At 42.7% G+C, this 18642-nt stretch overlaps 2 protein-coding genes across 2 annotated transcripts in view; one reads left to right on the top strand and one right to left on the bottom strand.

Moving 5' to 3' along the window:
- Positions 1-2039: 2039 nt before the first annotated feature.
- Dnase2b (deoxyribonuclease 2 beta) lies at positions 2040-17132 on the bottom strand. The gene is given in 7 exon segments (XM_055614314.1): positions 2040-2380; positions 4198-4395; positions 6505-6666; positions 9204-9285; positions 13592-13769; positions 16699-16850; positions 17040-17132. Coding segments are annotated over 7 exon segments (1206 nt in total).
- Positions 17133-17501: 369 nt separating this feature from the next.
- The window catches only part of LOC129682120 (uricase), a 33538-nt gene continuing 32397 nt past the window's right edge, over positions 17502-18642 (top strand). Inside the window, exon 1 of the mRNA XM_055614331.1 lies at positions 17502-17590. Coding sequence (XP_055470306.1) covers positions 17561-17590 — 30 coding nt within the window. The 5' untranslated portion in view covers positions 17502-17560. The remainder of the gene's footprint in view (positions 17591-18642) is intronic.

The raw sequence follows: 18642 nt of genomic DNA, 5'->3' as shown, positions 1-18642 counted from the left end.
GAAGAAGAAGAAGAAGAAGAAGAAGAAGAAGAAGAAGAAGAAGAAGAAGAAGAAGAAGAAGAAATACTATACCATTCAGCTGTGTGTGTGCAGGGGCCAGCACCCTCCTTTCTTCTCTTGCTTCTATATTCTGGTTTCTGTGTAATCTGACTCTATCCTGTCTTTGTGTTTTTATTTATTTATTTTTGTGAGAGTGGGATGTATCACTTTCTAGACTTTCTGGGGTTATCATTTGAGGGACAATAACCTAATGTATAGGATTTCTTCATTTTAGCCTTCCTGATTGTTTTTTTATTCATTTTACTCATCCATCTCTGTATAACTGGATCAAGTTTTGACCCTCTCCACCTGTGAGTCATCATCTTGTACTTTAAAATTTCCCAGTAACAATACCATTTCATGGAGACTATACTTGGGTGTTTCCTGTGAGACCAAAACATTGTTTCCCCAGGCCTTTTCATATTCCCACGTTGGTAGACAGCCTCCAAAATACTTGTCTCTTGTACTTGTTTTTGACAAGAAAACAAGTAACTTTTTCACAACCTGTCATGGACCATTAGGTCCTACAAACTTTGGTTCCAAGACAATTACAATCCTGTATTTATTCACTTCCTTTATTGTCTTCTTGAATCTCAGTGAAGGGTACAGCTTCAGAGGCCAAATAGACCTCTATTATACTAGGCAAGTTTTTTGAAGTTCTGTAAGCCTCTGTTGACTTGTCAGTAAAATGGGGATAGTGAAAAAAAACTGCTGAGAATTGCTCTAAGATTAAATAAGAAAATGGGTAGTGAATGTGGACTGCATGCTATGCAGCCAGTAAATTCGGGATGTAGCAGCTGTGTTTGGTGACTTTGGCTTGACTCTCAGCTTTTGAACTTAAAGCCCACACTTCACAGTTTATTAAGCAGCTAAGTCTTGTGATTTTCTTATTATCCTTTCAGATAACATGAATTTCATGGTGAGAAGTCCAGAAAAAGAAATATTGAAACTAAGATTCCTACACTTGGTGTTTGCTTCTTGGTTTACATTTATTTCCTTTGAATTCATGTGTCTGTGCTTATCTTGTTTTCATTCTATTTCTTCACCTAATTCCGGCCCCCCACTAAAATTCATTCATGAGATTTCTTTGGGTCATCTTTTATTGGTTGGAGGTCAAATTCAAATTGCTCCAGTATTTTACATTCTATGCTGTATTTCAGGGAAAGTGGAGTACAACTCGGGGCCTTGCATGTGCTGTACCAAGCTCTACCACTGAGCTGCACCCGCAGCTGAGTTTGTACCTTTTATCACTTAAGTTCTCACTAGGTTGCCCAGGCTAGCTTTGAACTTATTCGCAGTCTAAGCTTGCCTTGAACCTGTGCTCAAGCTTTCTGCCTCAGTCTCCTATCCTGAATATCTGGGATTATAGGCTTGGCTTCCTCCAGTCTTTCAGTTGCTAGCTACATGCCGAGCTCTGTAGTAGGTGCCTGTACATGAGCAGATATAATCCCTCCATTATAGATTAAAATAAAAAAATGAAGAAAAAAACACACAGAGAATTCAAGTGAGTAGGTCAAGAACATATTAGCAGTAAACAGTATTTGCAAAGGTGACAAGACTAAACTCTAAAGCAGTGGGAAGGGCTTAATAGGTAATATGACCATATGGCCAAATAGTATGAAAGGGGAGGGAGGGAGACAGGGAGAGAGAAGGAGGAAGAGCGAGCACACACACAAACAGAAGAGTCGGGGGCTTTGTGAATGAGATGAAATTTAATCCACAAGATAGACACTGAAGATGATTAAACTGGAAGAGCATATTTTCTTTCCTCCCCTCATTATTATTATATACATATCATCACTTGAGCTTCTAATTCATGAATACAAAGGAGGCAAATTTCTACTGATTTAAACATAAAATGGCAACTGTGGACCCACAGTGTTTTATTAGACAATATGTTGTGCGAACTCAGTTGCCTTTAACATATGGAAAGTGGATCTAAGACAAGGAGTTCCAAAGCCAGTGTTTTCAAGGACAGGGCAGGCACCCTTTCTCCATGCTTAGTTACAGAACTCATAGCCAAAAACTAATTTGTGAAATGATTGGTAAAGATATGGATTCCTGGTACAGATGAACCCTCCACTTCTGGAGGCTTGGGATGGGCTCCGATTTAGGTCTCCAATACAGGTCCAGTGATTTTTGGAGTCCTTTGTAGAAACACACCATTTGGAGTGGTCAAGGTGAGAACTGAAGTAATACTTGGAAGCTGTCTGAATGATCTTGACATTGTGGACATGGAAAGGGAGGGAACAGTTTGAAGGAAGCTCCTGTCTCTTTCGCTGCCAGGTTTGGACTAGCAAATTCGTCTTCAGTTGTTGAGCCATCCAGGCTGTAAAGATGTCTAGAGGCAAAGAGGAGAGAAACAGTGAATGAGGTAAACCAGATAATCCCTGAAAAGTCCCCAGGGAGCAGAAACTTTCATTCAGCCTTGCTCTTTGCATTTGGCATCAGTAACAGCATGACCACATTATCACATAGTAGATGGGAAAACATTTTCTAAATCCTAAAGCAATGTGCAAACAAAAGTTATTATTTTCATATTGTTGTAGTCTGCAAATGTCTTCTCTCCCACATACAAAAAAGCAATATATGTTTTAGCTATGAAAAGACTTGTGGAAATAATAAGGCTGGAGAATTAGAGGCAATCTCAAGGAGGTTTGAAAACCATACTACTATGATTGGATTTTCTTGAAGTCAGTTAGGAAATTTTTTTTTAAAATGTTAGTTGAGAATGAAGGGAAATTAATATATGGCCATAAGTGTCAATTGAAAGACACTGTCTAGCATGAACTTGGAAGGGTGGTTTTCAGCCGAGGTAGGAAACACCAGATTTTCATAGCAACTGTGGTTAAAACACTGGTGTGGACGATGGTGGCAGTATAGGGTTGGAGAGACTATGGTCAAAGGGAAAGTTATTAAGGACCTGAAACTGGATGCATTTGATGGTTTGAGGAAGAATAGAAAAGAGGGAATCTGGAATGTCTTGGAGACTGTAAAAAAGGAAAGAGTGGGGAAGTGGGGATGATGGGGATTAGATTGCACATTGCATTTGGTGTGGCTCTCCTTTCTCCACGTGGAAAGGGCCATTCACTGAGTACATCTCTTTGTGTAGAAGTCTGGGTGGAGATCCAGCCTTGGAAATCATCTGAGGGCACATGAAACACAGAGTGATATAAGGAGGGGCAGAAAACCATGTAGCAATCTCATCTCCTACGGAAGAAGGTCTGGTACAAGGGACTTCAATCAGAAGGAAGACCAAGAGGCTATCCTCCTAACATCAGTGAAAGAGAGCGTTTTAGGAAGGGAATATTTTCGTCAGTGTTACAACCTGCAATGTCCTTTTCTGTCCTGTTAGTTTCTGGCTCTCTAATATCTGGCATAAGCTGTAGATATGCAGTAAATTCTCTGTACTATGTAAAAGAAGGAAGAAAGCAAAAAGCATGGTAGACCACAAGGTTTATAAGACAAGCATTCATGGCTGGGACAGACTGTTTATGGACAGGAAGCAAGACTCACAGTGAAGAGAATCGAGCCAATGAAAACTCTGAGATTGTTTCAAAAGATATTTGGGTGGAAAAAAAATCAGAGAGATGGGCAGTTTAGATTCTAGGGATGGTTTTTAAATAAGCTTGTGAGCTACAATGAAAGAGCCCCTGAGAGTGGGACGCTTGAAAGGCAGAGCAGATCCAGTAGAAAAAAATGAAGGTATTTTTGAGGCCAGGATGGGTTATAGAGAGGGTTTGTGGTAGCGATTGGAATGTGTACAAAGCCAGGTACAAAAGCATAAAGATGATTAAGAGTGAGGGGGTGCAATACTGAACTGATTGTTCCTTTATAATCTTTGTTCTCACTATGGGATTGTGTAAGGGAACAATCACTTCAGCAGATTTCAGGAATAGCTGTGGCTCCACACCCAGCAAGATCTGGAGCTGACTTTCCAGGGGCCTTGAGTTGGATGTGTATGAGCTGCTTCTGTAGTCGAATCAGCAACTGCTGCCAGTCACAGGAGCAAGGAAATGCATGAGTTGATGCCTAGAGCCTCTCTCCCATTTCCTTCCTCCTCTTTCCCACTTCTCTATCCCAAGCAAGCAGAGTGTTTTCTCGAGGCAACGCACAATGATTCCAATGAACATGCCCTTTGGCGACAGTTTTTCATACCGTCAGTATAAGAACCAGATTTTGCAAAATGGAGGAAATCATGACCGTGCACTGACTGAAGTATGGTGAGGCTCCGGCGAGGGATCGATGAGGAGCTGGACTTGGCACACAGCTTGGGCATGTAGATGAGTTCCCAGTGAAAGGTGGTGGGAATGAAACAACTGTAGATGTTCGGTTGGGAGACCAAGAGCTGAGAATCTAAATCAAGAGACAATAAAGAAAAGCTGAGCACTTAAACACAAATGAAAATGCTTACTGATATTATGGTTTTGTGTGTGTGTGTGTGTGTGTGTGTGGAATTAAAATACAGAAAAAAAAGACTCACCAATTGTGCCTGCCCGCCTCCTTTTTTTAAAGTAACAGCCTTGAAATGCCTTTAAAGTAATTAAAGCCTGTTGAACATTCCTACTTTCCAGGTATTTTTTATGGTTTTATGTATTTTTTAGTCTTTTTGGGGGTGAGGGTAGATAAAGTTTTTGTATATGTAGGCATATATGATGGGTATGCAAAATGTGTGTGACTCTGAGCATGTGCCAGACACATGTATAGGACAACTTCAGGTGTCCATCCTTGTCTTCTACCTAATTTAAGATGTGGTCTCTCTGCTGTTTGCTGCTGCACACGCGAGGCTGGTGGCCCATGAGTTTCTGTCTCCACCTCCCTTCTTATGGTAGGAGTGTTGGGGTTACGGAAACACTGCTCCTGTGTTTGGCTTTACATGGATTCTGGGGATCCAAACTCAGGTCCTGGCAAGCAGTTTACCCAAGCCCTCCCTCTCTGAAGGTTGAGTTTTATGTTTTCCCCATGAAATCCTCACAATAACATTATTAGGTAAATTCTGTTGTTGCCAACATCCTCATTTTTGACATGAATTAACTGACACTCTGTGCCACAATACTACGATTACAAGGCTTGTAGATGCTACAACGAAAACTCATCCTTAGATAACCCTGCCTCAGAGGTCTGCGTTTTTCTTTTCTACATGTACATATATAAGAGTAGAGAATTCCTTGTAGAAATCTTTTAGCTAGAAGAATAACCAACTCATTGTACATCTCACCTCTGTACCGTTCAGGCTCGCATTAGAGGAAGAACCCAGCTACTTAAATGAGGGATGTCATGGCTATTCTCGGTTGTCAATGTGAGGACATCTGGAATCAACCAAACCCCCAGCAGTTGCGTTCACCTGTGAGGAATCTTTCATAGCCATTTGAGATGGGGACACTCACCTTTAATTTGGATCTTTCGGAAGGGGACGATCTACCTTCAATCTGGCCACACCTCCTGGGGGCCGCCTATATGAAGGACTTGAAAGAAGTCCTCTTTGCCTGCTTGCCTTCTTTACTCTAAGTGTCAAGTTCAATCCTCCACTGAAATTAGAGCTTACTTTGGGGTTCACGCATATGTAGAAGACCAGCTGAGATAGCTAGGGCCATGGTTTGAACAACTACTGCATTTTGTAGACTTTGCGTTGGTAGACAGCCATCGTTGGATTAGCTGTAAGCCACTCTAGTAAAGCTCTCTCTCCCTGTCTCTCTCTGTTTCTCTCTCTCTCTCTCTCTCATACACACACACAATCAGTTTTTTTCCTCTAGAGAACCCTGACTAATTACAAAGGCTTAAGGTGAAAATTAGGTGAGAAACATTTTCTAAGCTTCCTATACCTGGAGATCAAACACACGATTTCTTTTCTTACTTCTACACCACAGTTTGCCAAATAGAAGCGTTTTGGGCTATTTGAGTGTGAGTGAGGGCTATTAGAAATTTATATGGTGCTGAGGTATGATGTTGATGGTATGAAAGCAATGTTTGGTCTGAAAAAACTAACACTGAACTTATATTTCAAAATAAGGGGTTGTGTCTTACACACACACACACACACACACACACACACACACACACACACACACATACACACACACACGGTTTCTAGTTTCCCATGAAACAGAGACCTCTGATCAGTAGTCTTGTATTTTTGTGCATTTAAGGTGGTGCTGAGGCCTCTGAAGGCAGCCAAGGGAAAGTCAACACCCACGTTTGTCATTGTTCCTGGTACTCATGGACCATCCACCTGCCCCATCCATTCATTGTTACTCATCTGTCCCCTGAATTAATTCGAAACTATTACCCCTGGCCAAGTTCAACAATGCCATTTATAGACCTGGACCTGCACAGACAGTCTGAGGATCGAGGCATCCGAGTGTCTGTGCGTCTGTGGCTAAATTAACGGGTGGCGTGGCACACTTATTTATGTGGCTCCTGCTTCCGCCTTCCCCACACTGCCTCTGTGACGTAGGAGAGCATTACCTATTTCTTCGAATTGGCCGTATTTGAAAGTGATGCAGATGCCATTTTGTGCGTTTCGTCTCCCTGAGCTTGGATAACTATAGCCGTCTTCTGGAACTGGAGGAAACCAAGGAACAGAATGGATCAGCCAGAACCCCTGCAGTCTGTTCCATACCAGTACACCTACCAAAGAAACACATTTGATGTGGACAAATTAGAAAACAGATTCCCTCTCAAATACAGTTCAAAGCTGTGCTACTGAAGCCTGCTTACACTCTAGGCTAATGTGTAATTCTTAGGCCCTTGAGATAATTATCGTGCTCATTTTTCAAGGACTTCAATAACAACTCAGTTACACATCATGGCGAACCCCTACTGAAGAAGGGGAGCCATGGCCGACCCTTCATGAAGAGGTAAGAGTGATTCCATGTTGAAACTAGCTTGGCAAAGTCTCTAAATTGAAATTTGATTGTTAAACATGTAGTCACCTGGCAGGCTTCAGCTACAGTCTTCACTGCTGAGCAGCTGAGTTACTTTCAAAGGGCTGCTAAAAGCCAGTTAAAGGACACAGTATCAAACAAAGGAGGACCTGGCAGCTCTGTTTTAAGAGACAGCTGTTCATTTATTGGAGAAGGGTAACCCAGTTTCTATAGATCTGATTTAAAAGAGACAAAGAAAACAAAACAAAACAAAACAGGTGGACACCCAAAAGCATCCTTGTTGAGTGTGTTTTTTAAAAAATCCAGAGAGCCTACTAAGATGAAAGCCACAAAGAAAGAAAGTAGATTGTCATCAGCTTGTGACATGGCAGAAAGACCTCAGTCCAGTATGTTTTTGGTGTTTATGAATGTACGGTGGGTTAACAAGACTTTCTAGTTTGCATACGAACACTCTGGCAAATCATTCAAATGCCTGTTGACTTGCTTTTTCAGAGTGCACTGTGAGAAAGTACACTGTGTGGAGACTGTTGGCCATTCTGTTGCCTGCTGGGTCTCATGACCGTGGCATCACAGCCTCCTGGGTATTAGGTACCTGTGGACAAAATGGATCCCCAACTTCTCTTTTATTTCCATAAACCCTTGCTGCAACTAACAGGTTGGAGTGGGGAGGATCAGAGGCCACTTGGAGTTGAGGGTGAAAACTCTGGCATGTTCTAAATGCCACTGGGTTCCATGCCAGCAAGGCTACCCAAGGGCAGCAACGAGAGCGAAAGATTCCAATGCTCACAAAGTTTGCCAGGCTTTATGAATGATCTATGTTGGGGGGGGTGTCAGGAGTAGACAGAGCCTCATAGTGTAGCCCAGGCTGGCCTTAAACTCACGACAGTGTCCCTGCCTCAGCCTCTGCAGTGCTGGAATTATTGGTGTTTGTGACCATTCCTAATCAGATATTGCAAATTAGCTGCCTTATGGTGCTAAGTGCACCTTGATAATATGTTAGGTTTGCCGTGTATTGATAAACCTAAATTTATTCACTGCCAACCGTTACATTTCAAAATATTTTCTAAAATACTACTTTTCAGTATCTTCTGAAAAATTTCATCCACTCATTTCAGGGTAGTGGATGTCTTTGTTAGACACTATATGTACTTGGCAGTCACCTGCTGTTCTTGGTGGCTTCTTTGAAGATCCTGGGGTTTGAAACATTATGGAGGACCCTAATTGCCATGGAAGTTATTTGTCATATACTAAGTTGAAAAATAGTAATTATGATGGTTTTATAATCTACTGAGTATCAGGATTGCAGTTTTTTTTTTGTTTAGCTACATTTAAAATTTTTCTATAACACATATACTTACGTACAGTTTATAAATAGAAAATAACAAAGATAACTATGATAAGAATTACTGTACAAAGCAACAATATATAACAATGTATATGTTAAATTACTATAAAAACCTTAAAGCTAGAAACAAAGATAGATAGATAGATAGATAGATAGATAGATAGATAGATAGATAGATAGATAGATAGATAGATTGTGTGTGTGTGTGTGTGTGTGTGTGTGTGTACAGCTGATATTTGAGCAATCAGTACTTGGGTGTTTGCTTTAAAGCACATTTTTTTTTTAAACATCAAAAAATAAATTGGAAACCAAAAAATCTGAGCCCAGGGGTCTTTTCTGAGACTGGTATTCCAACCAAGGACCATGCATGGAGATAACCTAGAACCTCTGCACAGATATAGTCCATGGCAATTCAGTGTCCAAGTGGGTTCTATAGGAAGGGGAACAGGGACTGTCTCTGGCATGAACTCAGTGGCTCGTTCTTTGATCACCTCCCCCTGAGGGGGGCAGCCTTACCAGGCCACAGAAGAAAACAGTGCAGCCAGTCCTGATGAGACCTGATAGGCTAAGGTCAGAGGGAAGGGAAGGAGGACCTCCCCTATCAGTGGACTTGGCGAGTGGCATGGGAGGAGATGAGGGAGCAAGGGAGGGATTGGGAGGGGATGAGGAAGCTACATCTGGAATAAAAAGTGAATAAATTATAATAGATAAATTTAAAAAATGAAAAAATGGAATTTCTGAAAAGGGCATTGGCATGTAAAGTCATATAATTATTTTGTAACCTGTCATATAGAAACCATATCTCAGTAAGTCAGAATAAGCCATAAGAAACAAAACCTGTCTTTTTAATGTGGAATATGAGGATATTAAAGAAGAAAGGTTTAAGAAAATGTTGGTTCCCAATGGAAAAGAGAAGCCAAGAGCCATGGACGTACCTTTGGTATGTCCATACTTGTTGCTGTAAGTCGTAGACTTAGGGGCACCATCATTGTAGAGTAGATAGGCTGTGGCATTGCTCTGCAAGAACGTGTAAGGGTTATAATGGCCCAAGTCTCACTCTTTCTATCAGGTATCCAGCCTGCAGTGTAGAGCTTTCATTAACACACGTGAGAAATCACCCACAGGAACATGGATTCCGTGACATGCAACATGGAAGGGGGCAGTCTACTTCAACCATGAAGCTTTTATGTGTGTATGTGTGCATGCATATTTGTATGCATGTCTGTGCTCTCTCTCTCTCTCTTTCTCTCTCTCTCTCTCTCTGTGTGTGTGTGTGTGTGTGATCTAGAGAATAACCTTGGCTATTTTTCCTGTCCTCAAACTAGCCAAATGTAATAGGCCAACAACCCTCAGGGTCCACCCCACTTCCTTAGCTCTGGGATTACTGGCATTTTCCTGGCTTTTTTCCCCCCTGGGTACCGGGGCTCAACCTCAGATCCTCCTGCATGAACGGCAAGTGCTTTCATGGCCAAGCTGTCTCCTCAGCTCCTGCACATAGTTTAGCCACACGTGGCATGAGCCCTATGGGATCTGTGAGTGAGGATGAGGCTTCCATTTTTTTCTTAGTTGTTTTGGAAGCAGGTTTCTGATTAAGCAACCAGTGTGTGATAAGAGAGTGCTCAATTATTTGTTCAGGAAATGAAGTTGGAATAACAAGCCAATGATTACATCTGTGTTTTTCTACTGGTGTTACAGGTGCAGTGTGGAGCAGGCTATCTGGACCTGATTTTCTCTGCCTGTGTCAAGTCTTACTGCCTTCTCATGGCTTTGGATTTAATCAGGATTCCTCATTACCTGCTCCCTTCCTCTCTCATATGAGAATTGTTTTTTCCCCCTCAAACCATTTCTCAGTGCCATATCACTTTCCTACACCGATGTTTTCCTGTTTAGAGAAAGTGGTAAAATGTAATGTGTGCTATTGGATTTTTTCTGGTAAGATTCTCCAAGTGCATCACTTAATCTCTAAGTCAAAGGAAAGCTATTATTTTGACAGCGTCTCTTTGTCATGTTTTGGGAACTTCTTGTATTTGTTCTGGATGGTTCCATTTCATCTGTATCATGATGCAGTGACTTTTATTGAATCCAGTGATGCTGATATTGAAAAAAAACCTCAGTGACATACTAAAAGCAGTAAGGGTAAATAGTTTCCTTTAAAAAAATTACTGTCACTTCCTCAGATAGAAAAGTCAATAATGGATCTCTTGAAGTTAATTATTTGAGGTAATCTAAACCCACTTAAACATGTGTAGTATAGTTTTAGATGCTCAGTTTTGGCATTCCCAGGAAAGTACACTGTTTTCTTAGCCTCATTTTTTAAAAAAAATCAACCACAGCTGCAGAATGGTAATGCGTCCTTCTCCTTGGACTTCTGACAGTTACTCTGAGCTGGCTTTGACTATGGCAACAAGGCTCTATGTGTGCCTTCTAGGTGCCACACAGAAGGATGATCTGGTGAGGAGATTTAGTCTCACAGTAGATGATGTTTATTATTACACATGGGAATGTAGCAGACAGCTATGGCTAAATTTGTTGCAGCCTTGGTGGGGAAAGATGCTACTGATAAATGGGAAAGATTACAGAGTGGTGGCATATAGCTGTAATTATAGCATTATCAAGGTGTGCGTGCCATGAGTTCGAGACTAGCTGACCAGCCTAGGCTACACAAGGAGGCTTTTTCTCATAGACGGTGTGTGTCTCTGTGGGTGCATTTGACAGAGCAGGCGCATGTTGAATGTCAGAAGGCAATGTTGGGGGTCTTTCATTACTTCTCCATCTTACTTTGAGATAGGTTCTCCGACTGAACCAGGATCTTACTGGCACAGTTAAGGCGGCTGCCATCAAATCCCGGAGGTCTGTTGTCTGTACTGCACAGTGCTGATGGTGCTGGCATGGCATCACATTTGGCTCTGACCTCCTCATGCTCCCACGGCAAGCACATGACGCCCTGAACCATGTCCCAAGGCCCAGCGCTATTCCTTGAGCCCACATGTCAAGCAGCCAAGCACTGCCTTGATTATTGGATGCTGGACAGAGGGGGTTGTTTTCTGACCATAGTCTATCACGAGATAGAGTTAGGCAAGGGCAAGCCAGTGCAAAGTGATTGGGTTATTAAAGACTGGAGGGTCCTTACTTGCAAAAGTAAAATAATAAAAAACGATTCAAGTGTAACCAGGCTGTTGGACCCAGTCACCTTGACATTTGTGATGCAAAATTAGTTGATCTGGTCTTACATCCCTCTGCCATTAGAAGATCAATATGAGGTCAAAGGGTAGAGTAGACAGTTCTCCGTCACTGGGGGCAGATAGTTCTGCCTTCCAGTGAACACCCAGTCACACGTACGTGCCGTTTGCTATGTTGCTGTCTTCTCTTGAGCCAACCAGACATGGAAAGCAGCCCTTTCTTGATATTCTCCTTCCTAGAAGCAAGCGCTCCAAGCACTATGTGTGTGCGTTTTCATTCAAACACCCGATGCTTTTCCATTGTCATTATGCTGTGTCCTAACTTCCCTTTCATTTCTCACACACTCTTTAGTTACCTACTTAGTTTTAGGCTGAGGGTGGGTAAGATGTTAGTCTAACCCAGATGAGCCTGGAAGTCACATATATCCCAAGCAGGCCTTGAACTCATGGTAATCCTCCTGCCTCAACCGTCCTCCTTGGTGTCTTGCGCTTGTTTTTGTTATGCTAAGCAGGTGAAAGAAATGCCCCAGGTCATTATTGGTATCTGTTAACCTAAGAATCTAATGGTCAGCTACTCCAACTGAGGTGAATTACAGTGGCTTGGTGATGTTATCTTTTTCTCTTGTCTGCTCCAGGAGTCCCCGGGACAGAGATGAGAACAGTGTAGGGGTTTATTTCCTCACTAATGAGTTCCCATCAACGACCTTGGAAGCAGAAGCCGCTCAGTCAGTTTTTATTTTACATAATAGTCTGGTTATTCAAAACAGGCTTGTTGTTGGGATTAAACAACCTTGAAAAAAAAAAAAAAACACCTAAAACAGTGCTTGGCACATCAGCTGTGTATTCACAGCCTACGGAATCATTTTAACTGTGGAATTTTGCTTCGAGTTTGCTTTTAGTGGCAGATGGGTAAAATGAACGTCACCACACACAGTGACAGCCCCGATTGAATGTTCAGGTAGGCTTGCCGTGGAACTACGAGCTAAGGCAGTTCTGTGCTCAACACTACAATATAAAACAGACAGAAAGCCCAGCCATGGACCTAGCGGAGCATAGACACAGTCATTTCAAACATGTCCACAGTTACTGTCAGGGAACACACTTGTGGAGTGGAACTGTGTGTCATTTACTGCCTGGTCTTCCTTGTCATCCTGTTTGGAAAGCAGTCACTGTGAAACAGATGGAACCTGCAGTGGCGCAGGGCTGGCCACCCTGAGGCAGCAGGCCTGCTGACCTGGGTCTTCAGTCAGTTCATTACCTAAGTCCAGGTTGCAGGCCTCATCTCCACTTGGGTATAAGCCAGGTCTGAAGCTGAAGCCTTAGCTGTCTGCCTACTCTGCTGAAAAGAATTAATTAAAAGGGGGACTCCAAGGAACTTTTACTTAAGTCACCAGCACTCAAATATCTATAACTCACGGCGCAGTGCTCTCAGATCTGTAGTGCCTGGCGGCAGGAGAGCACTCTTACCCCGGTGAGTGACTTGGCAAAGGTCTGACAGCCTGGAGACTTCAGTAAGCAATCAAGTCACATCTTGCCCAGTGCTGCTGCTGTACTTGGTGCCAAACTGTGAGGAATTTTTGTTTTGCTTTAATCAAAGGTTGTTATATCAATGACTTATATATCCCAAACCCCTCTTGGTTCCCTTTGCGATAATTAACTCATTGTGTCAATTTGTGGAGTTGAGTGCCCAGCAGTGGGATGAGACAGTCCTTGGTTAGTCTGGGATTAAAAGACAGAAACCGTCCTGGCTAGATATGTCGGCTAGGCACACCCTTTTTGTAAAAGGAATTGTGAACAGAATTGGATGCTCTTTGCTTGGTTCATGTGTTCTTTTGAATGTCATGGGGCTTATTTTTTGTTTGTTTGTTTTAACAAAGCAAACCAACAGTTTGACATTGGTGTGGATTATGATTAAAGCCTTGGTTTAATTAGTAAAGCCTTGGTCAGATTTATTCAGCTGCCCTAGCCTAGTTCACAATGAGTCTATCTCAAGTTTCTGGGGTTAATATGTAATGTGTAAAAAAATATTCATATATATTTACATATATATACATATATATGTTTAGATGATGCTTTTCAGCTGAAGGCTTAGCTACTGTTCACATACTTTTTATGATCTCCACAAATGATTGACTGTAACCTACCTTGGAGGTATACGCTTCATACAGCTGCTCTAAGGTAATTCCCAAGGCACTCCTGTTGCTGTCTATCAGGTGCCAGCCCTTCCTCCACATTGTCTTTGTGGAGTCCAGGTACATGTACTCCAGCCCGGTCTCTGTGTCTTCTTTGCCGTACCTTTTGGGTAGCTTATAAAAGGTAAACCTAACACAGAAAATAGTTAGGAGCAAAGAAGATAGTAAAATTCTTAAAAGGGCTCAGAAAGATGGATTTTTGCATGAGACGCTTCTGGATAGGAGAGCTGAATTGAAAGCTGACCGATACTGCAAGTAACCTGGACGTTTTTCTGTTGCTTTCAGTTTTTTTTTCTTTTTTTCTGAATAAAAATATTGAGTATAAGTGCTTTTACAGAAAAAAAAAAGAAAATAGTAAGGAATTGCTGTCGTTCATTGACTGCTTCTCTGATGTCGCTCTGTGTCAAACACTTAAATACACGATTCACAGTATTTTATAGGAGGCCTTTAAGGAAAGGAAATACTCAAGGCTTCTGCCTATTTCTCTCTCTCTTCTTTTTGCCTTTTTCTGGGGAAGACAAGCTTGGTATGGATGGTATGTCCTATGACATTAGCCAGCCTGGTGGCTGGGGCCACCGAAATGAAAGCTCATGTGTATTGAGAGCTCTGTTGTCCCACAGTCTCAGCGGTCACAGGAGAGAGAAGGTCAAGGTCTAGGTCTGCACCAGAGGAGTCTTGGGCTCGCTCTCCTCATGCTGCTTAGTGCCTGGTCTCCTTGGGGCTAGTCAGGTAGGTGTGGGGGTTGTGTGTGGGCTTTAGAAGAGGTGGGGGCTTCCTTGAGGATTGGTCCTCAGCAACACTCTTCAGCTCAGTTTCTCAGAATGCTCTGGACTCAGGATTTGCTCATTAAGTATTTGAATCAGGCCATTTCTTCCTGTATCTGTTGTTTTATGCTTGCTATCTCTGTTGAATATTTCACAGTGAGGACAAATGGTTGGGCCTGTGTCACATTCAGCCTGCCTTGATTCACCAGCCCAGGCTTTTTTTGTGCTCTAGCCCCATTTTGATCAAGTTAATTTCTACTGAGCTGGCTTGTGTCCTATAGGGTGTCTGGCCCTCCACTTTTTAGATGCCAATAGCATGTCCAAGTTGTGACAATCAAAGCTGTCTCTAGACCTTGTCAAAAGCTGCCCAAGGGTAATTCTCCCTAATTTAAAAACTGCTGGTCTAGCCAAATGCATATAAAGGCATGAAACCCTGTAATCAACCCCCAAGAGACTCAGTGAGCCAAGCATGGCCCTACACACCGTCACAATGCAACAGCCTGCCTAAGCGTCACCTACACTTCTGTCCCTGCGTCCTGCCTTCTTATTCACAAGGCCAGCTCCTCACATGTGGCAGGAGACACGCTGACTCTGTGACAGTTCAGCAACTTTTCTGCTGAGCAGCTATGCTTTTATTGTTTTTTTTTTTTTTTTTGGACATTTGTTGCTAAGTAATATACACATTCAGTTGTGACAAAGAAAAATTTCTATCAAAGAGCACCTGAAGACTGTTACTTTGCCACTGTCCCTAGGTGACAGCAGTACTGTCGGTCATTCTTCCTGGGTGATTGTATCTCAGTCTTGCTCCAAGACCTTCAGTAGTTCCTTTTCAACATCAGGTTCAAATTCCAAAGCACAGCCCACAAAGCCCACCGTGACTTGGCCTGCTCCTCCCATTGCAGTTTCGTCTGTAGGCACCTTTGCACAGGCATCACTCCAAGTGCCACACTCGCCATGCTGCCTCTTGATCTCTCAGTTCTGCACTAAGTCTTTGCTCCTCTACTTTCCCAGGCTGTCATGGCATGTTTATTATTATTATTATTATTATTATTATTATTATTATTATTATTATTATCATTGTCTTTGTTTGGTGGTTTTTTTAAGACAGGGTTTCTCTGTGTAGCCCTGGTTGTCTTGGAATTTACTCTATAGACCTGACTCAAACTCAGAGATGTTCCTACCTCTGCCTCCTGAGTGCTGGGACTAAAGGCATGCACCACCGTGCCTGGCTAGTCTTCCTCTTATTTTTAAAACAACATCATAATTATACTTAAAACTTAGCTTGAAGTTATTTCTTCAAAGAAGCCGTCCAGACTATGTGATTCCTAATGCCCCAGGTCCATCCCACAGGTCTGAGATCCTTGAAGGTAGGAATTATGTTTTGTTCTTATCTCTGTCTTTAAAACCCAGGGCAGAGCCTAGTAAGAGCTCATAAATGCTGAAAGACTGAACTGATTGATGCTCTTTGGCTTAAGAGTCACACAATCATGTTAACCTCCATGACAGACCAAAACAGCAGAGTTAGAGACTGGAAAAATGGCCAAAGTTCCAAGGCAGATCTCCCCACAGTCACATAGTAAGGTTCATGCTTGACACTGTGACAGAGACCATTAACCTCCGACATGCTCCTGCCTGCTGTTTGGGCTGTCTTGTGAACAAAAGTAAACCAAACAATGCTGGGCTCCATCAAATACTTCTTGTCCCTATTAGAAGAATGCCTCAGTTTTAGAAAAAACAAAACAAAACAAAACAAACCATATGTTTTCTCAGCTTGGTATTTCAGGAAGGGTACATGCAATGAAAGAAATTACCAATGACGGTTGTCAGCTGAGCCCCACTCTGCCTCCCAGCCTTCTCCCCCTCCCTCGGCCCCCTCCCCCCCAGCCGCCAGGAGCAGCACTGACTCAGGCTCCAGAAAGCTACTTGCCGCCTTTTCAGGGGTAACTCACATGCTCAGCAGCCAGTTCCGCCTGGGAACTGAGCCCACAGGCACACTTTAAGTCCCCTTCTTTTTAGTTAATTAATTTATCTATTGATTTATTTAAGACAAGATCTCATATAAACCTGGCTAGGCTAGGACTCACTTTGTTGCCAAGGATGGCCTTGAACTCTCCACCTTCCTACTGAGATTACATTGCCATCCTGCCCAGTTTATGTGGTGCTAGGGACGGAGCCTAGAGCTTCATGGATGCATGAAGCACCCTGCCAACCCATCCAAAGTTTTCCTTAGCGTCCTCACAGACCTACCCCGGCTTTCTATTTGCACACACCAATCGCCCAGCTTTGTTTACCTACCAGTCCACAGGTTGACCTTTTCCATTTTTGCATGAGATTTCTGGTATCCCCAGGACCCCAGAGAGGGCAAAGAAGAGCAAAGAAACAGCTGTTCTTAGATGTTTCATTATCATGTTCTATCCGAGTGTCAAGTCTCTCTCAGGCCACGCCGGCTTGGATGTGGATTCTGTTCACTTTTGCTCTTCACTGTTCAGGCACAAACAGAAGAGGTTGAGTCCCATGTCATCTGATGGTTCTGTCACAGCATTCCAGTGTGACTCTGCCTGTCTTTGTGCTCAATTGTTGACTAGTTTGCAAAGTCATAGAAAAATCTGGAGGGGAAAGGGGCTTTATCCAGCTACCTTATAGTTAACTCTTCGGAGTGAATTAAATACTGTGACATGCACGGGAACAGAAACTCCTGAGAGGTAGATGTTGAATGAGGTGTATTTCATGTTTCTTTTCTTTTATGATTGACTGTCTGTGAGCATAAATGCATGCACTTCATACATTAGATGGAAATGACAAAACCTTGTGCCTTATCAATAATTAGGACCGATCACCTATAATAACCCCTGTCTTTAAGGGAGTAATTTCTAAACACTACTCTGAAGGATGCTTCAAATTAAGAGCAAATACAATTGTGTTTTAGCAAAAATGTTGATGGATCGTTCACACACACCCTCCCCCCACTCCCGTTCTGACCACTCAGGAGGGCACTTTGCTTTCAAAGGCCTCGGTGTCTCGCTATCCACTGCGCAATCAGGTCAATATTGACTGCCTACTCTTCCGGGCTAAATAAAAACCTTGAGCAACCTCTCTTCATCTCACACCATTTATTCTCACTCTCAAAACTGAATCTGAAGTTGAAGGCTGAGGGAAAATGGCCCATTACTATGGCGACTATGGAAAGGTGAGCCACCCTGCTCTTAAGAAGAGGAAAAGGGTAGACAGATGCACACACATCTGCAAGGCTTTCTTTACATGCTCTTGAATCCGCATTTAGCTGTCATTGCAAAGCAGCAGTTAACTTGATGCCCGGAGATACTGGTGGCTCTGCTCTGTCCATCTCCTTGATTATGGTTTCAGATGAGAATCATCTTGGAGACAAAGACCAAACCAGGGCCTTGAAGCTCAGGTCACTCCTGTGGGCTAGCCTAGCTGGTGTTCTCCAGGATTCTCGAGTTTGTAGGAAAGGAAGGGTTTGTGATATATTTCTCCCAAGACGGAGGACTGAGGCTTGTTATAGCCCCACCAACAAAACTCGCATTATCTGTGTTCCCTGCAAAAGGGCAGAATTCCAGGCTTCATCTCAAGCCTGCAGAATCAGAGTCACTCCAGCTGGGGTCAGGGGTCCTTGGTGTGAGTGTTCAGTAGTATGTGTAAAGTACTGTGGGAATGTATGTGAGTAACATGTTGGCTGTTTTTCTCAATCACTTTGTCTTATTTGTTTGAGGTAAGGGTTCTCACTGGCTTGGGGATCACTAACCTGGTTGGGCTGGGCAGCCAGTAAGTCTTAGGAATCTTCGTCAGCGCTGGGATTACAGTGCTCACCCGGCCAGCCTTTTAAATGTGGGCTCTGGAGGACTGAACTCGGATCCTTATGCATGGGTGGTAACTGAACCAGTTCTCCCAGCTCCTAGAACCTATATTTTAAATAAGCTTATAGGAAATGCAGGCCTGTCCTAAACTTTCAACCCACTGCCCTGAGGCCTGGCTGATGTGATAGCTGGTAGATCAATAGTGTTCTACAAGAGAACTGCCAGAATCAACTAAACCAATAAACATTTTTCTTACCATTTCTGCATTTTTCTTTATAGGTTATAACTGGGTTTAGAAAAACAATTTCAATAGCAGCAAACAATAAAATGTCCATGGCATGAAGTGTAATTTATTTTAAAATGAAAAAAAAATCATTCACATTGAGCACACGAAGCCTACAGATTATTGAGTCTCTTAGAGCAC

The sequence above is a fragment of the Psammomys obesus genome, unplaced genomic scaffold, assembly GCF_907164565.1.
Source record: "Psammomys obesus unplaced genomic scaffold, mPsaObe1.curated_primary_1811, whole genome shotgun sequence".
NCBI classification, from domain to species: domain Eukaryota; kingdom Metazoa; phylum Chordata; class Mammalia; order Rodentia; family Muridae; genus Psammomys; species Psammomys obesus.
Note: the sequence above shows the minus strand (reverse complement) of the source record. Positions and strands in the feature narration are given on the sequence as shown.